The sequence below is a fragment of the Gorilla gorilla genome, chromosome 2 (assembly GCF_029281585.2).
Source record: "Gorilla gorilla gorilla isolate KB3781 chromosome 2, NHGRI_mGorGor1-v2.1_pri, whole genome shotgun sequence".
NCBI lineage: Eukaryota > Metazoa > Chordata > Mammalia > Primates > Hominidae > Gorilla > Gorilla gorilla.
This window is the reverse complement of record NC_086017.1, coordinates 61,062,178-61,086,803: the sequence shown is the minus strand read 5'-3', so window position 1 is coordinate 61,086,803 and position 24,626 is coordinate 61,062,178. Positions and strand designations below refer to the sequence as shown.

Genomic DNA, 24,626 nt, shown 5'->3' with positions numbered 1-24,626 from the left:
GAAACTAGCAAGAACAGAAAAACCAAATACTGCATGTTCTCACTTGTAACTGGGAGCTAAACATTAGGTACTCGTGGACATAAAAATGGTAACAGTAGACACTGGGGACTACTAGAGTGGGGAGGGACAGGGACAAGGGTTGAAAAACTGCTGGGTACTATGCTTACTACCTCAGTGATCAGATCATTTGTATCTCAAACCTCAGCGTCATGTAATGTATCTACTTAACAAACCTGCACATGTACCCACTAAATCTAAAAGCTGAAATTATAAAATAAAAAAAGAAAACATGGCATATAAACACAATGGAATGCTATTCAGCCTTAAAATGGGAGAGATCCTGTCATTTGAGACAACATGGATACAACTGGAGGACATTAAGCTAAGTGAAATAAGTCAGGCACAGAAAGACCACATGATCACACTTATATGAGGAATACAAAAAATTGAACACATAGAAGTAGAACGTGCAATGAGGAATACCAGAGGCTGAGGGAAGGTTGTGGTCATTCTGCAATCATTCTACTTTGTGAACATATATTCTGCACTGTTAAAACATCATATTGTATCCCATACAGATAAATAATTATTATTTGTCAGTTAAAAATAAAATCAAAAATAAAAGCATACCAAAAGAGGAAAAGGAAGCTAACAACAACAACAACAACAACAAAAATCTGATGAAACAGTCTCAGAGGGTTATTGGCAAAAATCATGACAAAGGAAGGTCTTCTGCCCAGATGCTTCCTCATGCAGTATGTTTAAATTATATGGAAGACATACCTTAACAATTTCCTCCCCACTGACATGCCGCAGCCGCCCTAGTACATCCATGATCCGGTCGGGGAAGGCCTTCCACTTCAGCAGAGCTAGGAGGTCCACTAGAAAGCAAGCCCAAAAGATAAGGAACCCTTGAAACCTGGATATTCTTTTTTTTTTTTTTTTTTAGATGGAGTCTCACTCTGTTGCCCAGGCTGGAGTGCGGTTGTATGATCTCAGCTCACTGCAACCTCCGCCTCCCGAATTCAAGTGATTCTCCTGCCTCAGCCTCCTGAGTAGCTAGGATTTCAGGCATGCACCATCATGTCCGGGTAATTTTCGTATTTTTAGTAGAGATGGTGTTTCACCATGTTGGCCAGGCTGGTCTTGAACTCCTGACCTCAAGTGATCTGTCCGCCTCGGCCTCCCAAAGTGCTGGGATTACAGGCACGAGCCACCGCACATGGCCAAACCCTGGCTATTCTAAGGTCAAGCAAGGCCCAGACTCTCCCAGTCAAGGACAGGTGGAATCTAGAGGAACAGAACTAGCTGCAAGCATCACCACAGACTGAGTCTAAGGCCAAAGACTCATCTGTAAACTCTGGATGTACTGTGGAGCTACTAAAACCATGAAAAACCTTGTAGGCTGCTATTGCTGAGTGATTCCTTCAACTTCAAATGAAAAGAAGCCCATTATTATGGCAGCAAGAAGGAATAATTTATCTCTCCCTTCACATGGCACTAGTAGTGTGGAGTGAACAATGGAGGAGGGTGGAGGGCACCACCCTGCAGGCATTATCACCTACCATTCTGGGTGAGTTTGGTAGAGGAGAGCTGAGTGGAGATGAAGAAAGACTCTTTGGTGCTGCGCTGGAAGATGAGGCTAGAAGGAATATTAGGGCAGCCATTGTAGTCCTCTTTGCAGCAGGGCAGGCCCAGGTACAGAGCATGGTTATTAAACGTGCTATTCTCATCACACTGTAGGCAAAAATGGAGGAAAAAATGTCCCCTGAGCCATGCAACATGCAAAAACCAGGTCCTAGGAATTTCTGGGCTGATACTTGCTCTCATCTTCCTAAGGCTGAACGTTGGGCCTCAGGTCCTCTTGGAAGAGTACCTTCTGTTCAGAAACTCCCTAGAACAGCTCATGGGCCTTTTAAACAGAATATGGTGAGGCATGTGGTTGCCACCTGATGTGCAAGTAACCTTGGGTGGCAGCTATGCTATGACAGTTGACAGTACCATGATCTCAAATAGCAGGTCTAAGAATGTACTAAACAAGACCACAATGGCAATGAGGGGTTGGTAATGGATTTCCATCCAGTGAAGTGAGAAGTAGAAAACAAAGAACCTGTTGGCGTTACTTGTGGGAGGACGGCCACCGCACTTAGAGGACAGAAGCCTGCCCACAGATGTCCCACTGTCACCCACCAGTGCACTTCCCTGGGTCTTCTGGCCTGCCCAGTGAAAACCACCTAACTGAGAACCATGTGTGAGAGTGGCCTCAGGGCAGGTAAGGGGTGGGGATGAAAGGCAGCTAGGCTTCATACCTTGTACACATAAAGCTCGTGAATATCATCTGAGAGGGTGGTGCCATCATCACGCATCAGGGGTGAGAATGCAAAGCCAAAGAGTTTCTTTTCCCCTTTGTCCTTTGCTGTAATCAGAGCCAAGTATTAGTTGTTTTTTTGCCTTCCACTCTGCTTCCTCATGGAAATTCTCCTTGTGCTTATCACCTATGCTCTTTTGTTCCTCGCCTCTTTCATTAACTAGGTGGCAACCTGACTGCAGGAATGATGAGAAATGTGCTGAAATGAGTTTCCATTCATACTCAAGGCATATAGGCTACCTAGACCCAAAAAGAAACTAAATTGCTGGTCTTGATGAATTAGGGTCTCTTTAATAAGCAGTTTAATAATTGTACAAAGGAATAATCAAAGGAGAATGACAATGGATAATAATTTCAGACACTAGGTCAGACACGAGGAAGGGCCAACACAAGACTTTGTGGTTTTGAATCACTGCTTTTATAGTCCCAAGAACAGCCTCTGGTGACATCCCATCTCTGAGTAGCTGTTTATTCCTAACTCTTCATTTTCTTGCCCAAATAATAAGAATCCACTTAATTCTGTTCCAGAGAGGAGAGAGTTATATTTATATTCTCAAGGGAATGTGGAGGGGGGGGAAGTCTAACTCACTGGAACAATGTCTGAACTCAAAGCGCAGGTGGGAGCCCCGGAACCGGTCAATGGGGATAGGCAATTTGACAATTTCTCCCCAGCGAGGACTATTACTGTGGTAGAGGACAAAGGAGTGGTAGGAACTCCTATTTGGCTCTCCTGAACCCAAGCTGATGCAATCCTGGAAGAAAGAAACAAAATAAGATGTCATCTTCCTGGTAGGAATGTCTGGATTTCTGTGTCACTAGGACACTTTTCTTTCTGTTGTCTAAAGGTCTCATTTTTGCTCTAAGCAAAATCTATGAGATAAGAAAATGCATTTGATTTAAATTCAATGCTTTTGGAAGCAGTTACATAGATGGTATATGAAATCAGCAGTCACAATGCTCCTTGTTTTCTTTGGGGTGAAAGTAACCACACGTACTCCTCAAAAACAGAGAGAAGCAGGGTGGTGCATCTAAATCACCAAGGTAGGCTCCTCATCCTCACTAAGAAGAGAAACAACAAGCTGCATGAGAAAAGTCAACTCTATGTAACATTTTACCAGATCAGAAAAAAAATTAAATTACAAAGTGGAGACAGCCTGTTTTCTAATTGTCCTCACTGGCATTTTAGGTCACCCCTGGCTGACTTTCTTTAGATATAAACAAGTTAGGCCAGATTTAACTTAACCCATCTCCCAAATATTGCCATGAAGATGCTGTCTCAGTACTGCCCATGCCCTTGTCTGGACAACAGGAAGCTTTGGGCCACATAATCCAGAGTAGGTCCCTGTCCACACAGGGGTGATGTGATCAGCTGACCATTCTCCTGCCACTGGCACGCTCCATGCAAACAGTGAACAGGCTTAGGTTTTTGAGTTAAGTTTTTAAAATGACATACAAATCGTTGTTTCTACTACTATTTCAACATTCTCCTCTATTTCTGTCTTGATTTGGGAAATGATTTTGACTAATTTTACCCTTTTCCTCTGTCAAATGGGAATGATCATTCCTGTTCTATCTCACAGGGCTGCTGCCAACACACAGAAGCAAGGTTTGTACAACACTGATTTGTCTTCTACAAAGTGGGCTGCAAATGATGCCTTGTTATTCACCGCAGACTTTACCATGACTAGACTGAAGAAAAAACTCACATGCAACAGAAAAACAGCACTGAAGTCTTCACTTTCAGTGAAGAATAACAGAGGACACTTGTACTACATTGGCTTAAATCTTCCACGGCCTGAGTCTGCTGTTCTTTGTCCTATAACTTGGTACCAGGAAGTGATTGTCTAAGTTCCACCCTTGACCAAAGTGTAAATATAACTTTCTGTATTAGCTCAAGGAATAAAAAGGCAGAATGGGACCTAGTAACAGTTACCAAAAGTAGGCAGCTCTATGCTAGGTGGAATGACAGGAGAGGCAACATGTAGGATAGAACTAGAGGGAATAAATCTAAAATGGAGCAAGAGGGATTCAGGTCAGACACTAGGATAAATTTCTGCAATGGCTGTACAATACTGGAAGTCATTATCAAAGCACACTTTAGAGTTTTCTTCAAGAAAGAAAAAGGCAGAGAAAAGGCTGATGGGGTGATTTTAATCCTGCTTGAAGAGAATGGGCCTCTGGATAAAGTCCACAGAGAATTATTATAGGATTATCCTCCAACCCAAATGACTGACTGGCAAGCCTTACCTTCAAGATTTCTCCATCTGCATAAAGCACATACATGGTCACTTCAATATTCTTTTGTACACTCTTTCCTCCTCTCTCGAAATCCCCCTTCTCCAGGGTTAGGTACAGGTCATTGCGGATATCACCTGCGGGGAAAGAAATGCCACATCCTTATGACTCCAGAAGCCATACTGCCCCATTTTCACAGAGAACTAGGCTAGCATTTGGATCTTCTGGGGCTTGGGTGGGTGTTCAGGGCATTCCAAGCTTGGTTAATAATGATGGACATTCTACCAGTATCAGTGCAGCAGCACCCAGGTTGGTTAGTCATGTGTTCTCTAAGTGTGAATTCTAAAGATGTTCACCACACCTTGTCAAGGGTGGAGAATCTTTCAGATTGTAGATGCTCAGACTGCTCAGTCTTTCTCCCCTCCAGGAGAATGGCTGTAATCTAAGCCTCCCAAAGAGGGAAGATTCTAGAATCAAAAGGAATAACATTTTAACATGCCTATGTCTTAACTACTAATCCCTCTTCTTTTCCCTCAAGAAGGGTTTCTCTTTTATAGATTTATACTTTTTATATGCTTTCTTTTTGTAATCCCCATCCCTTCTGAGTCTGACTAGAGGATATATTACTTTTCCTTCCTCCCGGAGGCTTTGTTCCAAATCCCATTCCCTGCTGGAGTGACAGGTAGAGGTCACTGGACTACCTGTCGCTTTTTCTTCTTTTTGTTTGCAAGTGCACTGGGAGATCACTTTCCAGAAGCATAGGTAGTAAGGCAATGAGGCAACAACCTGTTGTGCTTTTTTGCTTCCCTGTGCTCTGACCAGCTCAATTTGCCCAACTCTGTTGTTCAAGACTGGGGAAGAGAAGCTCAAACTTCAAGTCTAAAATGACCTAAGTTACATCTTCCTTTTTAGGGTGATGAGTTGAGGGGAGACAGCATTGCCTGTTCATGTATAAGAGTGTATTTAGGCTGCTCTAAGTTCCTAAACCTTTAACACGACCAGTTTTATTCACATGAACTAAAGAAGGGCTTTTGACTTAAAAAAAAAATAGTAAAAGGCTGTGGGGGCAATAAACTTCAAAGGGAGAAAATGGCAAAGGAAAATGGGTAAGACCAAAGTGAAGATGTGTTAGCAGCCTGAAGAAACCAAATGAGAGGTAATGAAACAACAGCAAAACATGCCAATTCAGAAACCAGGTAATTTTTTCTACTTCAGTTCTTAGAAAAACTGGTACATTTAAATATGTTACCACCTGGAATCATAATGACAGAAGCAGGGTTTGTTTTTGGTTAGCAAGTGGGCTTTCTGGTTTGGTCAGAGATAAATGACAACGCTCTCTTTTTTGCACTGACTACCTCTCTAATAATGGAAGCATCTGAGCTTCTCTCACGCATGAAACACGAATAGACCAGGACTGGCACATATTTGAGGATTTCAGAGTCTTCGTGACTAGTCCTTCCATTTTTCAGGTCATTTTCCTATCCCAGGTATGCAATCTTGCAATCATGGTTATTTGGTTGCATAATGAAGGTTCTCAAAATACTGTGGCTAAAGTGGGTAAGAAAAGTTCATGACAAGCAATTAACTATTCCTCAAGAGCCCTAAGAACTTTCCTTAATGTGTGAAAGCCATCTTCTTTCCTAAACAAGCAACCTTGAGGTTATCATGAAGGAAGAAGAAAATGTGTTTTGAAAATCATACCAAAATGCCACTGTTGCATATGTAGGATATCCTAGAGGACCACATCTGCACAAACCCTTGGATTGGGAAGTGCCTCTGCTTTGAATTCTGATGAGTCTGGAATCTTAATCTGCTTCCTTTGGACATTGCTGCTTGGGCCCTCCTGGTACACTATTTAGAGCACTCAGGTGTACAGGGTAGGTTTGGGTGGGAAAGACAGGTAGAATGAGAAAGGAAGCTCAAATTCATCAGTCTGCTACTGTCAGGACAAAGGCTGAATAAAGTCAGTCCTGAAAGTAAAATCCAAAGTTAACAGAACTTTACTATGGCTTATTGCTATTTTTCTTCATTTTAACTTTCTCCTTTAAAGTCAGGTTATTGCTATTATGGTGGGATAAATCATAGTTATACCTGGAATTTTTAACAATTGAAACAGGCTTCTTATAAAAGTCTTTTAATTGCACATTAGTTTTCCTATGGAATTTAAGTAATACTTAAATTTGTAGACTGATTTAGCACAAAGTGAATAGTCTAGATTTTTTTTATTATTTATTCTAAAATTTTAATTTTTATCCTTTTCTGAGTCAGTCTAGAAAATTTTAATGCTTAATCTAAAGAATAGGTGCTTCATTTAAATATTACCCTGGTTTGAACTCTCTGGAAGTTATTCTGAAAATAATCTATGAGGCTTTTAAAAGCAGTTATCTGTTGGCTACCAGCAATATTATTCTAGGTTATACAAACATTTTTAGTTTCTGTGGCTCTATATACAGGTTAATCAATAAACATGTCCTTCAAATGAAACATTTTCAAACTTTTCCTAGTTATATATTATATAAAATACTAATATAAAACTAGGGGCTGAGCATGGTGGCTCATACCTGTAATTCCTGCTATGGATTATAAGGAGGCTGAAGTGGGCACATTGTTTGAGGCTAAGAGTTCCAAACTAGCCTGGGCAACATAGTGAGGCTCTTCAAAAAAAATTTTTTTAAATTAGCTAAACATGGTAGTGTACACCTGTAGTCCTAGCTACTCAGGAGGCTGAGGAGGGAGGATCACTTGAGCCCAGGAGTTTGAGGCTGCACTGAGCTATGATCATGCCAGTGTACTTCAGCCTGGGTGACAGAGTGAGACACTGTCTTTTAAAAATAAATAAATAAATAAAATTAGTGTCTTAGAGATTGTTAATGACAGAATTTGATCTGTGTTGACTATACAGAGATATGCTCACAGTTTCTGGGCAGAGCATTTTAAGGCAAAATGCCAGTTTCAAAACAGAAGGATTAAGCTACATATTCCTGTAGTTTTCATTTTTTTAAAAAACAGAATGCCTTTGGTGATCATCTAGCTGAGAAAATTTATCAATACAAGTAATTGTACCCTCTGAGTTACAGACTGAAGCAGTTTATTTTCATCAGGTCTTTAGCTGCTCTTTATTTGGAGAACAGACCTGCCTAGACTAGAACTATTCTCAGTCAGGTTAGGTATTAAGCTATTGGGCTTATGGGTTGCAATTATGCAATTATGGTTTCAATTTCAAGAGTGGCAATTTGTGAAAATGAATGTTGCTGGGAGGGAGAGGCTTCTTGTCAAAATCTCTCTGGGGGATCACTTCAATCAAGCTCTCCACTAATTCTCTTGGAACTAGGAGAAAGCATAAGCAGAAGCAAATGTGAAAAGCTCCAGGGATCTAATGACCCAGGCCTGCCTGCCTGCCTTATAGATAGCCTTCCATGGTTCCCCCATTCTTCAGCTGTCCCTATTGCATGTTACGTGTTCACAAAACCCACCAGTGGGATCATGCCTCTGGGTTAAGGCTCTGCTTCCAAGAGCCTCCTGTAAACTTTGGCACCAACTGCCAGGAAATATTACCAGGAGAGAGAGGCATGAGGGCAGGCACATTACAATGAAGATGAGAAAGAGAAAGCTGGAGCAGTGGTTTTGGAGGTTAGTTTGCATACCAGTGCCTGGATGATTGTATTCGAACCACCTGGGGAACCTGTTGAAAACAGATTTCTAGCACTCACACCTTGAAATTCCAGTGGGTCTTGTGTACATATATTTTTTTAAAAATCACCAAGTGATTCTGATGTTCTCCATTATTTAACACTAGGAAACCAGAATATGGAGGTCTGCTGGGAGGACGTTGATGGAGTTTGGGTAGGAGTAGGGGACTGGGCAGCTCTTAGGCAGCATGCAGATGTGCTGAGAGGGTGAGTCTTTTCTACAAGAAGTAGGAGTAGGTATTTCTGAGGGTAGCCCTGATGACGGGTCTCTCCTAATTTAGGAAGGACCTTGGGCAGCCCTGACTCCCTTTGTTAAGTGCTCTCTGCTTCCGAAGGTTGGCAGGGCATCTTACAGCATCAGTAATGCCTTACATTGAGTGCTTAGTGCCTGGGTGACATCCAACAGAGTTTCTTGAATGAAGTGGAACGATTTGAGTTTTTTTTTATAAGAGGGTCTCGGAATAAAGTATCTGTCCCTTTCACAGTCTCACAGGATCTGTTGGTACAGCCGCACTCAGAAAACTGGGCACTTAAGTTTATTGGAGTTGACAAACCTTTTCTGTAAAAGACTAAATAGTAGATATTTTAGGTTTTGTCGGCCACATGTCTCTGGCAGGTGTTCTTTGTTTTTACAACACTTTTAAAATGTAAAAGAAAAACATTCTTCACTGGCAAGAAGTATAAAAATAGGCTGTTGGCTGGATTTGGCCCATAGGCTATAGTTTACTGATACCTGGCTGGGAACGTTTATGTGTGAAGAACAGCCACACTACACTGCAACTGCACATCAAAAATACAGATTCCTGTGCACCTAGACAAACAGCTACTGGGAGAAAGCAAGGTAATGAACCTGGGGCTATGTTATTATGACAGGGATTGGCCTGGAATACTCAGAGGTGCTTATGGAGTGAGCGATCTTAAAAGTAAACAGTGCTGTTCAGCCACCAGAAATCTTAAGCGGATAGATAGGGAGCACTGTTACAGACCAGTGACAGGTCTGACCCTCTGAAGACCTGTACCCTAGTGACTCTGGAGAAACAGTTCATGATGTGTTGCAGATTTCTTCTGAGAGTAGTCTCAGAGGTCTCCCAACCTCTGAAGTCCAGCTCAGGCACCAGAACATTTGATAGCAAGAGAATCTCTTGCCAGATACTCCAGTACTACTTGGAATCTGGGGCCAAATGTTTCATTAGTGCTAGCCCATGTGGAATTCCATCCCAGCAGAAATAATGTGGGAAGGCCCAAACAAGTTTGGCCAGTCAAAATCTGATATGAGTTCTTTATTATATTCACATTCCTTCTGTATAAATTACTCACACTTCATATTAGGAGGCTCTGGGTTCAAGTATTATATATATATACATATATATATATATATATATATATATATATATTTTTTTTTTTTTTTTTTTGAGATGGAGTCTTGCTCTGTTGCCGAGGCTGGAGTACAGCGGCACAATCTCAGCTCACTGCAACCTCCACCTACCGGGTTCAAGCGATTCTCCAGCCTCAGCCTCCTGAGTAGCTGGGATTAAAGGCTCCTGCCACCATGCCGAGCTAATTTTTGTATTTTTAGTAGAGATGGGGTTTCACCATGTTGGCCAGGCTGGTCTGGAACTCCTGACCTCAGGTGATCTGCCTGCCTCGGCCTCCCAAAGTGCTGGGATTACACACGTGAGCCACCGCGCCCTGCCCAATAATATTTAATACTATATTATTTATACCTTGTCTACTTCTAGACAGGATTAGGAGGGGTTTCTACAGATGTGCTTTCTCTTCCTTAAGATCATGTAAGATGAGAACTGACTTTCTTTCAGTACAATTGGGATGATGCCAAGCCTATGTGTTGGAAGAATAGAAGGATGTTTCCTAACAGCATACATGGAAATGTAGAGATGTTAGCTACCATTCAACTTGGATGGTTTTAGGTATGCAACCAATGGAGTAGTTCTTATTTACTTGAGGAAGAGACCAAAAGAAAAAAAAAGGCTCTTGAGAGGACTTCTTTAGAGTACCCAGGAAAGAAGGATTCTTTCTTCTTCTTACCATGTCTTTGGTGTCACACTTCTGGTTTCCATTGCAACAAAGTCAGTGATGCTCTTTGCTCTAACAGGATGAGAGGTATGGGCATAGGGTGACATCACTATAGATAGTTTTTCCTTTCTTGAGTCAGGGATGTGATGATCTTCCAACCTCTTTTGAGACTAGATGTGATTATTCTTAAACCATCCCTTAGATACACTGCCATAGCCTCATTTGACACTCAGATTGACCAGCGCTATGAACCCACTTGTGGTAAATAATGTCTTTGCTCCCCTTGAGGAAAGCTTTCTTCCAAAAACCATATCTCTGTTGGTTTGCCTTTTCATGTGAAGTATGTCCCAACAAAGCCAAAAAGAGAAGCTTTCCACCTTTCTGATTCTTTTGGCTTGGAGTAAGCACGATTCCTTTTCTTTTCAATGAATGCAACTGATCAGTCTCATACAAAAATAGTTTCCTGTATCTATACACCTTAAGCTTAAGATTTTCTAGACATTCCAATATGTCCCCAGTTTCTTCAGATCTTAGTGAATACTCAAAAGTAATACACAGTGTTATAGGATGGGCTGGTAGCTTTTCTTTTTATGTCTTGTCAGTTACCCAAGAAGGTGAGGCTGATGAGGATTATTAATATGTACATGATACCCCACCCCAGTATTGCAACATTCCATGAAACAAATGAAGATGAGAACAAAGCAGGCAATAAGCAGACAGAGCACACAAAAGACAGAACTTACACCCAACTATCTTCATCTCTGCGTCAGAAAGAAAGGGGCGAAAATGAAGGGACAGCACAGAGAAAAACAAGAACAATTAAAACAAACACGAAAAGAAACATCACTTGAAGGTCAGTGATGAAACATGCACATTTTTGTCAGGAGTCAAAGAAAAGGACGGAGTGTGTTTCTGAGCACAAGGGGAAGAGTCAGAGGGTCCTCTAAAAGGATGCTATGCCTATACAGCTGCCTTCTAATAGATATGTCCAAAGGGGAGCAGTAATTGAGTAAAGGGAATCAAGAAGGAGAAAAACATCCATAAGCAGAGTACTCTCTATGACATGGTTCTCAAAGGAGGTTCCAGACCAGCAGCATCACCATCACTTGAGAGCTTGTGAGAGATGCAAATTGCCAGGTCCCACCACAGTCCTACTAAGTTAGAAACTCTTGGGGTGGGCCCAGAAATCTGTGTTTTATGGGCCTTGCAGGTGATTCTGAAGCACACTAAGGTTCGGCAACCACTGCTTTAGGAAAAAAACTTAGTCATCTATTAGAACAACATAATAAATCATAGATGGACTTCTTATGACAAGACAGAAAACCATTTAATATGTAATTTGGCTCATATCACCTACAATCAATGATAACCTTAGAAATTCAAGTCTTAGAAAATAGGTTAAAACATTGTACTTCCCAAAAAACCATGACAAAGCCCTTTATTTCCACTGACTACAGGGTACAGACTTTCCAGGAAAGCAAAGAAAGAGAGCCATGGCAAGTGTGGCACATCTCTGCTGACTCAGACATGGTCTGAAGAAGGGTACGGTCCCTTCTTGAGCAAGAGGTTTTTTGTTTTGGTTTGGTTTTGGTTTTTTTTTTTTTTTTTTTTTTGGTTTTCTCTAATCTTGTTTATTCTTTTTTTTTTTTTATTATACTTTAAGTTTTAGGGTACATGTGCACATTGTGCAGGTTAGTTACATACGTATACATGTGCCATGCTGGTGCGCTGCACCCACTAACTCGTCATCTAGCATTAGGTATATCTCCCAATACAATCCCTCCCCCCTCCCCCCACCCCACCACAGTCCCCAGAGTGTGATATTCCCCTTCCTGTGTCCATGTGATCTCATTGGTCAATTCCCACCTATGAGTGAGAATATGCGGTGTTTGGTTTTTTGTTCTTGCGATAGTTTACTGAGAATGATGATTTCCAATTTCATCCATGTCCCTACAAAGGACACGAACTCATCATTTTTTATGGCTGCATAGTATTCCATGGTGTATATGTGCCACATTTTCTTAATCCAGTCTATCATTGTTGGACATTTGGGTTGGTTCCAAGTCTTTGCTATTGTGAATAATGCCGCAATAAACATACGTGTGCATGTGTCTTTATAGCAGCATGATTTATAGTCATTTGGGTATATACCCAGTAATGGGATGGCTGGGTCAAATGGTATTTCTAGTTCTAGATCCCTGAGGAATCGCCACACTGACTTCCACAATGGTTGAACTAGTTTACAGTCCCACCAACAGTGTAAAAGTGTTCCTATTTCCCCACATCCTCTCCAGCACCTGTTGTTTCCTGACTTTTTAATGATTGCCATTCTAACTGGTGTGAGATGATATCTCATAGTGGTTTTGATTTGCATTTCTCTGATGGCCAGTGATGGTGAGCATTTTTTCATGTGTTTTTTGGATGCATAAATGTCTTCTTTTGAGAAGTGTCTGTTCATGTCCTTCGCCCACTTTTTGATGGGGTTGTTTGTTTTTTTCTTGTAAATTTGTTTGAGTTCATTGTAGATTCTGGATATTAGCCCTTTGTCAGATGAGTAGGTTGTGAAAATTTTCTCCCATGTTGTAGGTTGCCTGTTCACTCTGATGGTAGTTTCTTTTGCTGTGCAGAAGCTGTTTAGTTTAATTAGATCCCATTTGTCAATTTTGTCTTTTGTTGCCATTGCTTTTGGTGTTTTGGACATGAAGTCCTTGCCCATGCCTATGTCCTGAATGGTAATGCCTAGGTTTTCTTCTAGGGTTTTTATGGTTTTAGGTCTAACGTTTAAATCTTTAATCCATCTTGAATTGATTTTTGTATAAGGTATAAGGAAGGGATCCAGTTTCAGCTTTCTACATATGGCTAGCCAGTTTTCCCAGCACCATTTATTAAATAGGGAATCCTTTCCCCATTGCTTGTTTTTCTCAGGTTTGTCAAAGATCAGATAGTTGTAGGTATGCGGTGTTATTTCTGAGGGCTCTGTTCTGTTCCATTGATCTAGATCTCTGTTTTGGTACCAGTACCATGCTGTTTTGGTTACTGTAGCCTTGTAGTATAGTTTGAAGTCAGGTAGTGTGATGCCTCCAGCTTTGTTCTTTTGGCTTAGGATTGACTTGGCGATGTGGGCTCTTTTTTGGTTCCATATAAACTTTAAAGTAGTTTTTTCCAATTCTGTGAAGAAAGTCATTGGTAGCTTGATGGGGATGGCATTGAATCTGTAAATTACCTTAGGCAGTATGGCCATTTTCACGATATTGATTCTTCCTACCCATGAGCATGGAATGTTCTTCCATTTGTTTGTATCCTCTTTTATTTCCTTGAGCAGTGGTTTGTAGTTCTCCTTGAAGAGGTCCTTCACATCCCTTGTAAGTTGGATTCCTAGGTATTTTATTCTCTTTGAAGCAATTGTGAATGGGAGTTCACTCATGATTTGGCTCTCTGTTTGTCTGTTGTTGGTGTATAAGAATGCTTGTGATTTTTGTACATTGATTTTGTATCTTGAGACTTTGCTGAAGTTGCTTATCAGCTTAAGGAGATTTTGGGCTGAGACAATGGGGTTTTCTAGATATACAATCATGTCGTCTGGGAACAGGGACAATTTGACTTTCTCTTTTCCTAATTGAATACCCTTTATTTCCTTCTCCTGCCTAATTGCCCTGGCCAGAACTTCCAACACTATGTTGAATAGGAGTGGTGAGAGAGGGCATCCCTGTCTCGTGCCAGTTTTCAAAGGGAATGCTTCCAGTCTTTGCCCATTCAGTATGATATTGGCTGTGGGTTTGTCATAGATAGCTCCTATTATTTTGAAATACGTCCCATCAATACCTAATTTATTGAGAGTTTTTAGCATGAAGGGCTGTTGAATTTTGTCAAAGGCTTTTTCTGCATCTATTGAGATAATCATGTGGTTTTTGTCTTTGGTTCTGTTTATATGCTGGATTACATTTATTGATTTGCGTATATTGAACCAGCCTTGCATCCCAGGGATGAAGCCCACTTGATCATGGTGGATAAGCTTTTTGATGTGCTGCTGGATTCGGTTTGCCAGTAATTTATTGAGGATTTTTGCATCAATGTTCATCAAGGATATTGGTCTAAAATTCTCTTTTCTGGTTGTGTCTCTGCCCAGCTTTGGTAGCAGAATGATGCTGGCCTCATAAAATGAGTTAGGGAGGATTCCCTCTTTTTCTATTGATTGGAATAGTTTCAGAAGGAATGGTACCAGTTCCTCCTTGTACCTCTGGTAGAATTCGGCTGTGAATCCATCTGGTCCTGGACTCTTTTTGGTTGGTAAACTATTGATTATTGCCACAATTTCAGCTCCTGTTATTGGTCTATTCAGAGATTCAACTTCTTCCTGGTTTAGTCTTGGGAGAGTGTATGTGTCAAGGAATTTATCCATTTCTTCTAGATTTTCTAGTTTATTTGTGTAGAGGTGTTTGTAGTATTCTCTGATGGTAGTTTGTATTTCTGTGGGATCGGTGGTGATATCCCCTTTATCATTTTTTATTGTGTCTATTTGATTCTTCTCTCTTTTTTTCTTTATTAGTCTTGCCAGCGGTCTATCAATTTTGTTGATCCTTTCAAAAAACCAGCTCCTGGATTCATTGATTTTTTGAAGGGTTTTTTGTGTGTCTATTTCCTTCAGTTCTGCTCTGATTTTAGTTATTTCTTGCCTTCTGCTAGCTTTTGAATGTGTTTGCTCTTGCTTTTCTAGTTCTTTTAATTGTGATGTTAGGGTGTCAATTTTGGATCTTTCCTGCTTTCTCTTGTGGGCATTTAGTGCTATAAATTTCCCTCTACACACTGCTTTGAATGCATCCCAGAGATTCTGGTATGTTGTGTCTTTGTTCTCGTTGGTTTCAAAGAACACCTTTATTTCTGCCTTCATTTCGTTAAGTACCCAGTAGTCATTCAGGAGCAGGTTGTTCAGTTTCCATGTAGTTGAGCAGCTTTGAGTGAGATTCTTAATCCTGAGTTCTAGTTTGATTGCACTGTGGTCTGAGAGATAGTTTGTTATAATTTCTGTTCTTTCACATTTGCTGAGGAGAGCTTTACTTCCAACTATGTGGTCAATTTTGGAATAGGTGTGGTGTGGTGCTGAAAAAAATGTATATTCTGTTGATTTGGGGTGGAGAGTTCTGTAGATGTCTATTAGGTCCACTTGGTGCAGAGCTGAGTTCAGTTCCTGGGTATCCTTGTTGACTTTCTGTCTTGTTGATCTGTCTAATGTCGACAGTGGGCTGTTAAAGTCTCCCATTATTAATGTGTGGGAGTCTAAGTCTCTTTGTAGGACACTCAGGACTTGCTTTATGAATCTGGGTGCTCCTGTATTGGGTGCATATATATTTAAGATAGTTAGCTCTTCTTGTTGAATTGATCCCTTTACCATTATGTAATGGCCTTCTTTGTCTCTTTTGATATTTGTTGGTTTAAAGTCTGTTTTATCAGAGACTAGGATTGCAACCCCTGCCTTTTTTTGTTTTCCATTTGCTTGGTAGATCTTCCTCCATCCTTTTATTTTGAGCCTATGTGTGTCTCTGCACGTGAGATGGGTTTCCTGAATACAGCACACTGATGGGTCTTGACTCTTTATCCAACTTGCCAGTCTGTGTCTTTTAATTGGAGAATTTAGTCCATTTACATTTAAAGTTAATATTGTTATGTGTGAATTTGATCCTGTCATGATGATGTTAGCTGGTTATTTTGCTCGTTAGTTGATGCAGTTTCTTCCTAGTCTTGATGGTCTTTACATTTTGGCATGATTTTGCAGCAGCTGGTACCGGTTGTTCCTTTCCATGTTTAGCACTTCCTTCAGGAGCTCTTTTAGGGCAGGCCTGGTGATGACAAAATCTCTCAGCATTTGCTTGTCTGTAAAGGATTTTATTTCTGCTTCACTTATGAAGCTTAGTTTGGCTGGATATGAAATTCTGGGTTGAAAATTCTTTTCTTTTAGAATGTTGAATATTGGCCCCCACTCTCTTCTGGCTTGTAGGGTTTCTGCCGAGAGATCTGCTGTTAGTCTGATGGGCTTCCCTTTGAGGGTAACCCGACCTTTCTCTCTGGCTGCCCTTAATATTTTTTCTTTCATTTCAACCTTGGTGCATCTGACAACTATGTGTCTTGGAGTTGCTCTTCTCGAGGAGTATCTTTGTGGCGTTCTCTGTATTTCCTGAATCTGAACGTTGGCCTGCCTTGCTAGATTGGGGAAGTTCTCCTGGATAATATCCTGCAGAGTGTTTTCCCGCTTGGTTCCATTCTCCCCGTCACTTTCAGGTACACCAATCAGACGTAGATTTGGTCTTTTCACATAGTCCCATATTTCTTGGAGGCTTTGTTCGTTTCTTTTTATTCTTTTTTCTCTAAACTTCCCTTCTCGCTTCATTTCATTCATTTCATCTTCCATCGCTGATACCCTTTCTTCCAGTTGATCGCATCGGCTCCTGAGGCTTCTGCATTCTTCACGTAGTTCTCGAGCCTTGGTTTTCAGCTCCATCAGCTCCTTTAAGCACTTCTCTGTATTGGGTATTCTAGTTATACATTCTTCTAAATTTTTTTCAAAGTTTTCAACTTCTTTGCCTTTGGTTTGAATGTCCTCCCATAGCTCAGAGTAATTTGATCGTCTGAAGCCTTCTTCTCTCAGCTCATCAAAGTCATTCTCCATTCAGCTTTGTTCCGTTGCTGGTGAGGAACTGCGTTCCTTTAGAGGAGGAGAGACGCTCTGCGTTTTAGAGTTTCCAGTTTTTCTGTTCTGTTTTTTCCCCATCTTTGTGGTTTTATCTACTTTTGGTCTTTGATGATGGTGATGTACAGATGGGTTTTCAGTGTGGATGTCCTTTCTGTTTGTTAGTTTTCCTTCTAACAGACAGGACCCTCAGCTGCAGGTCTGTTGGAATACCCTGCCGTGTGAGGTGTCAGTCTGCCCCTGCTGGGGGTTGCCTCCCAGTTAGGCTGCTCGGGGGTCAGGGGTCAGGGACCCACTTGAGGAGGCAGTCTGCCCGTTCTCAGATCTCCAGCTGCGTGCTGGGAGAACCACTGCTCTCTTCAAAGCTGTCAGGCAGGGACATTTAAGTCTGCAGAGGTTACTGCTGTCTTATTGTTTGTCTGTGCCCCGCCCCCAGAGGTGGAGCCTACAGTGGCAGGCAGCCCTCCTGGAGCTGTGGTGGGCTCCACCCAGTTGGAGCTTCCCGGCTGCTTTGTTTACCTAATCAAGCCTGGGCAATGGCGGGCGCCCCTCCCCCAGCCTCGCTGCCGCCTTGCAGTTTGATCTCAGACTGCTGTGCTAGCAATCAGCGAGATTCCGTGGGCGTAGGACCCTCCGAGTCAGGTGTGGGATATAGTCTCGTGGTGAGCCGTTTTTTAAGCCGGTCTGAAAAGCGCAATATTTGGGTGGGAGTGACCCAATTTTCCAGGTGCGTCCATCACCCCTTTCTTTGACTCGGAAAGGGAACTCCCTGACCCCTTGCGCTTCCCATGTGAGGCAATGCCTCGCCCTGCTTGGGCTCGTGCACGGTGCGCGCACCCACTGGCCTGCGCCCACTATCTGGCACTCCCTAGTGAGATGAACCCGGTACCTCAGATGGAAATGCAGAAATCACCCGTCTTCTGCGTCGCTCACGCTGGGAGCTGTAGACCGGAGCTGTTCCTATTCGGCCATCTTGGCTCCTCCCCTGGTTTTGGTTTGGAGACAGATTCTGCTCTGTCACACAGGCTGGAGTGCAGTGGTATGATCTTGGCTCACTGCAACTTTTACCTCCCGAGTTTAAGCAATTCTCATGCCTCAGCCTCCTGAATATCTGAGACTACAGGTGAACGCCACCATGCCCGGCTAATTTTTGCATTTTTTTTAGAGATGGGGTCTCACCATATTGGCCAGGCTGGTCTTGAACGTCTGGCCTCAGGTGATCCACCTGCCTCGGCCTCCCAAAGTGCTAGGATTATAGGCGTGAGCCACTGTGCCTGACCGAGCAAGAGGTTTTATTTTATTTTAATTTTTTATTTGAGATGGGGTCTCGCTCTGTCACCCAGGCTGGAGTGCACTGGCGCCATCTTGGCTCACTGCAACCTCCGCCTCCCAGGTTCAAGTGATTCTCCTGCCTCAGACTCCTGAGTAGCTGGGATTACAGGTGCCCACCACGACCCCCGGCTAATTTTTGTATTTTTAGTAGAGATGGGGTTTCACCATGTTGGCCAGGTTGGTCTTGAATTCCTGACCTCAAGTGATCTGCCTGCCTTGGCCTCCCAAAGTGCTGGGATTACAGGTGTGAGCCACTGTGCCTGGCCTGACCTAGAGGTTTTAAATCATTCCTTTCAGGTTATACTCTTTTGGCTAACGGTTTTCTTTAAACTTTTATTATAGCTAATTCTGACACAGGAGTTACAGAAAACAATGTTAACATCAATTTGTTTACCTGGAACACCTGGCCTGTTTGTCTTGACTGCCTATCTTCTTAAAAAAATCAAGAAAAGGACTAAAAGTGTGCCATAGAGTTATTATTAGCTTTTGTACTTTAATAAAATGAGTTTAGAAGGAAAGAAAAAGTATCCACTGAAATATGGTGATCAACTAACAAAAGGTTACATGTTCAGTTTTTTTAAAAAATGGCTAAATTTCTCATATCTATTTGTTCTTCTATAATCTAAGATGGCACTTCCTGGTTTGGCCCCCAGAACACCAGCAGTATCACTGTTGCCTCTTGCTCATTATCATGGGTCATGAGCAGAACTGAATGGCTGTGTAGTCATGGCCTCAGTTATGGCAGAGCAGAATATCTCATGCTCACATCATCCCTGTGATATGCATGTACACTCTCATGGAAAGCAATGGTAGAATGTCAAAAAGATCTTTTTAGAAATCATATGTTAGCTACTGGTGTGGCTAGAGCCTGTCTGAACTCTCCCTTACAGCTCTGCCAAGTATGCTTTGACAAGGACCTATCTGGGCCATCCTGACCAAAAAAAAAAAAGACCTTTCCAAATGAGTGTTTGATAGTTTCTGCCAAATGCTGGATAGTTTTAAAATAAGGATCACAGTTTATGAATACTTCTAATTTTTCCATTTAATTTCTCAGACTTATCATGCTATCATGGTCACAGTTACTGACATGATTTCCTTCCTTCTTATTTCTCCACGTGTTCATGGGTCAAGAAGATGAAGTTGCAATTTCTTGTAACTTGGTCACACCAGCACTGTGAGAGCTGAGGGACTGCTACAACTCAAGTAAAACACTCTCACAGATGATGGGTGGACTAGCTGCAGGTAGAGATGTGCCCAGGGTTTGAAAAAGACTCCTAAGGACTTCTTAACACAGTCACTATTTCCCAAGACAGGCTGACCACAATGTAAAACACTCCTGCACACTTTTCCTGTTGATCCAATAGGACCTGCAGGTACAGTCCTATCACTTTGCCCAGGGACTGCAAACCTATTCTTGACAGTATATTGGGGCATATTAAGGGGGAAATGCAAGTTGCTAACAGCCCACAACCCTGGGAGTGGCCATCTGTGCAAAAGCTCTTTTCTCAAGAAGAGAACGGGCGGAAGAGGGGGCAGATTATGCAAAAGGGCTGCTCTGCCTATGAATCAGTCCTTACTTTCGGCTATAGCACTCAGTACTTCAAAGGCAGGCTCACAGCCCCACCCTGGGCCTGCCAGGACTGCCCAGTATCTCTGCCTTGTGGGGAAAATCATATGATGATCCCTTAGCTGCCCGGAGGAGGGAAAACCCCCTTAACCTCAGCTTGCCTCACCAATGCTTGAAATTACATATTTCCAGAGTCATGTCTAGCTGTGTGCCAATGATATGAAGAGATGCAGAGTATCCTAAAAAAGATTTCTTTCCACAGATGAGGTTTTGACAATGTAACTTAAAATCAAATTTTGCTTAAATACATTTTTGACTGAAGCTTGTTCCTTTCTAGTCTCTGATCACTTGGTTTTAATCCCAGAAGTATGTGAAGACTATCAGGAAGGTAGTATCCAAATCTCAGAAAAGTTCTCAAGAGAAAGGAAGGACTTTAAGTATATCCCTTGGAATATACTCCACCACATAAGCCTAGATACCTAATTTTTAAAAGATCACCAGGTCAATTTTGGTAACTATTTATTCTTTTTTCAATTTTGGTAACTATTTATCCTTTTTTCAATTTTGGTAACTTTTTTTTTTTTTCATAGTCAAGAAGCCTGACTATGCTTGGACTCTTTTCCTAATTACCAGCCCAGAAAGAGCTAAGAAAGGTGTCACGACAGGATGGTAGAAGTGTCCTGTGGCAGTCATTATCCCTACAACAGCTTTCATAAGCATGAAGTCTCCCTAGCATTTAGAGAAAAACATAATTGATCTACTAGCCTCCATTTCCCATCCAAAAGACTCTCCTGTGTGCATGAGTAGAAGATGAAGGCTGTGTGTAGCAGCTTGCTCTGCATTTACAGTGTCTATGGAGAGAGAATGAAGGTGACAGAAAATAAATCTGGGCATAGCCTGGAAAGTTGGAAGGCAGCTGGAACCCACCACATAGGCCTTCTCTATGCCCAGGCTACCCAACTCTTTGTGTATGTGCTGGCAAATGCTTCCAACAAGAGAATTCAGTGAACCACCATGAAGAACTCCAAATAAGTGACATTTAAAGTGATCACAATCAGTTCAGTCTAGCCTGGTCTGGCCTGGCCCTTTACAACAAAAGCAAATAAGCTTTTAGCAAAGCATTAAAACTCAACTGAGGCCAGGCGCAGTGGCTCAAGCCTGTAATCCCAGCACTTTGGGAGGCTGAGGTCAGGAGTTCAAGACCAGTATGCCAGTACTGGATCACTTGAGGTCAGGAGTTCGAGACCAGTCTGGCCAACATGGTGAAACCGTCTCTACAAAAATTACAAAAATTAGCCAGGTGTGGTGATGTACACGTGTAGTCGCAGCTACTCGGGAGGCTGAGGCAAGAGAATTGCTTGCACCTAGGGGGTGGAGTTTGCAGTGAGCGAAGATGGCACCACTGCACTCCAGCGTGGGCAACAGAGTAAGACTGTCTCAAAACAACAAAAAAACTCAACTGAGAGGGTAGGTCCACTCCTCCTAGAATCTATCCAGATAACCAGACATTTACCCATTCTAATCTCCTTTTCCTTATTTGCATCTTCTCTGCTTATCAGGACACCTAACATCCATCTGAACCATGCCTCTACCCTTTCTTCACTCCTGATAGCCCCCTTGGCTCTGATGTCCCATTTGGATCCACTTTTCCAGCCCTACCCATGTCTGCCTAATTAGAAAACATGAACCTGATACTGACCTACTGGGACCACAGTTGAGGGTCAATGCATTCCCAATTTCTGCCCTGGCTCTCCACGGGGCATTAGATGAAATGGGTGATACAATTCCTGAGAAGCTGGCCAGGTAGTGGTATATTCACAATGTCTAATTTATACTATTTGCCTGATCTATTTTTCTGATACATGAAAATGGAAATGTATCTGCTATTCCTACACATATGGGATTCACTGATACTACAGGCATATATTTTGATATATTCTTCCCCTTAAGCAGTAAGCTCTTGTGAGACAATTATATTCTAAGAAATGTGATGGGATAGTAGAGTATAAAAACTCTCCATGAAGGTTGCATATTCACTTCTACCATCACTTCTACTTCATGGAAGACAACAAAGCCTATCTGCTGGATTGTCATGTTGCACTGGTGAATGTAATGTAGGGGCTTCTGGAAAAGAACAAATGCCTATAAGAGCCAAAGGGCCACTGACTGCAGACTGCAGTAAGCAGCCTGACTTGGGATGTGGGAGATTTTAATAGCTGCAGGTCTTCTCCATAGCACAGTTCACCACCTGCTCAGGAGGGGAGCACCAGATTCCATCCTAACCCATCTTCCTTCCCAGCCCCAAGCAGTTCTGCATACCTGGCATAATGACATCAGGAAATCCCAATTTTCTTGTAATTGCCAATCCCCTATTAAATATCATGGGATTTTCTCTCCGAATCTGTTCCATGTCTCCACGAAGAAGCTGCAGAGAAATGATAAGACCTGCAAAAACAAAAGCATTTTCTTAGAACCACAGTTCTAACCTGTTATATAGTACTTGAAAAGACACAGTCACATTTTCCAGAAGAAAATGTGCAAAGTTCAGCAAAATTCTTGAGAAAAACTTTCATGCAGACAGTGTAAGTTATTTTGAAGAAATATTTTGGAAAGCTAAAGAAATTTAAGTCAAAGTGACCCCAATAACCCAGAGAATTAGTCTATTAAACATAGACTGAGGTCTGGGAGATTGAGTTGTCTTTCCCTCTGTTCCCCAGCATCCAACTAGGGTCCAGCTGGCCCTTGTGAATATTGAATGAGAGGGTTCAACTACATAAGTTGTATATTTAGGAACCTAGAGAAATCTAAGGACTAGAAACAAGCATGACCAAAGAAGACCTTCAGTCAGGCCATCCAAAATATGAGAAATGAGCAAGCTAAGATGTGCTGTGTTTTATGCTAGGAGTATGCCAAAGTGTGGGAAGTAACTTTCTAGTTCAATCTTGCACTGGCTTGCAACAGAGGAGACATCACATTCTGCGAAGAAAAGAGGGCGCTTTTGTGGGACTAACTAAGCCTTGACTCCATGAGGATTTCAGATCCTCCACATGATCTTTAATCAAAACTTGGGAGTATTTGTAATATCCCCTCAGGTGAGCTGCCTTCTGGCTCACTACTTACACCCTTGGAGTCGTGCACAAAGTTAGAATCTCCTGAAATTTCCCCCTCCACACCACCCTCCTGAGGGTCCCCGCTGCAGCTACTGGCTAGAAGGCTGTAACAGTCAAGCCTGTATGGAATTAGGAAGTGTTACCTCTGTAACTGTGAATGGGTTTAGCTGTTAACAGGATGAAGAATTTAGGTGTTGATCTATGGGTTGACAGGAGGCATCCTCATTGGTCTATAAGCTTGGGAGTTAAATGCAGATGTTTATAGAAATGAGGGAATAAGGTGTTATGATAATGAATACAATTAGAAGAGTAGTAGCTGGAATGGAGATAGTAACAAGCAGAATTGTAAAATAAGAATGGTCTAGGAATGGGGAGGGAGGAGGGAATGGAGAAGTAGATAAAGAGAGAAGTCAGATAGAAGAGTTACAGATATTTTATTTGGCAAGAAAAGTATGCCAGTAGCCAGGAATTTGTACTCTCAGAGCTGGGCCAAGGGAGGAAATACGGTTCTACTACAGCCTGGACAGAACCTCATAATTATCTCGTTGCTTCTGCTAAACTCATGCTTTCCAAGAAACTTTGGGATTACAAACATGGTATCTCAAGTGTCATTAACACCAGGATCACAGTGCCCTGAAAAGGCAAACATACAGTATTCCAGTTGGCATTCTGGTTAGATAATCAGTGTTTAAGATTTCAATCCCTCTAAAGTAATTATCTTAAGCCTAATCACTGGTGGACTAAACTGCAATTAGTTTATGAACCTGAAAGCCTGGGAGCCAGAACCAAAACCACAATAATCTCTGTAGAGAACAGCTTGGGATATATCTGCCCTCACCTCATAACCCTAACTTATTCATCTTTGTTGTCTTTACGTAGCTATCAAATCATATCCTCTGGGTAAACAGAAATCCACTGACTTAGGAGACAGCCCAACATGAAGCAAATAGCTGGGGATGAAAGTCTCCATAATTTGAGGGGGTTGTGGTTGGAAGGCAAAAGCAAAAGCAAAAAAAAAAAAAAACAGTGGGTGTACTCTAACCATTCTGCATTGGCAAGGGTTTAAGTACCCACTGACTGCCTTTTGTCTTTGCATTTTCTGATCAACCAAAATGGTGTACAGATGCAAAGTGAAACTCATGAAGATGCTGACTAAAGGTGCTGAGAGTGTCACAGTTAGCTTTTGAGCTACCCAAAGGGATCCTAAAGAGCTGCTCTCTACTTCTAAACATAACAAATAAGAGAAAGCCTTCAAGTTTATGCAAGAGATCAAATGAAAAGGCATGCAAAGAATGAAAGAAATCACCAATGGAGGCTATAAAAGCTGTATGTCCTTTTGTAGAGTTGAGATCTTGGAACTTCTGGGTTTCCTTTCTAGTTCTGAAACCCTGGGTGATTGAAGCACATACCAAATAATGCTAAGGCATGATTCTGAGCACAAGAGAGCCTTCATGAATAGTTCAGTAAAGTGACCCACTCGCTCACCCAGTATGCAACCAGTCCCTTGGCAACACTTGATGTTCTACCTGACTATCATCTCAATGGGGCCCTCAAATCAACCCAGCCATCCCATTACTGGGTACATACCCAAAGGATTATAAATCATGCT

The 24,626-nt window shown here is 41.9% G+C and overlaps 1 protein-coding gene across 6 annotated transcripts in view; it reads right to left on the bottom strand.

The window, feature by feature from the left end:
- Positions 1–24,626, bottom strand: part of DOCK3 (dedicator of cytokinesis 3) — a 699,272-nt gene that overhangs the window by 149,336 nt on the left and 525,310 nt on the right. For all 6 annotated transcript variants that reach the window (XM_031009748.3, XM_031009752.3, XM_031009749.3 and 3 more), the window contains exons 14-19: positions 22,227–22,352; positions 4,616–4,740; positions 2,958–3,120; positions 2,310–2,416; positions 1,566–1,737; positions 784–881 (exon numbers count right to left, since the gene is read on the bottom strand). In XM_031009748.3, coding sequence (XP_030865608.3) covers positions 784–881; positions 1,566–1,737; positions 2,310–2,416; positions 2,958–3,120; positions 4,616–4,740; positions 22,227–22,352 — 791 coding nt within the window. The remainder of the gene's footprint in view (positions 1–783; positions 882–1,565; positions 1,738–2,309; positions 2,417–2,957; positions 3,121–4,615; positions 4,741–22,226; positions 22,353–24,626) is intronic.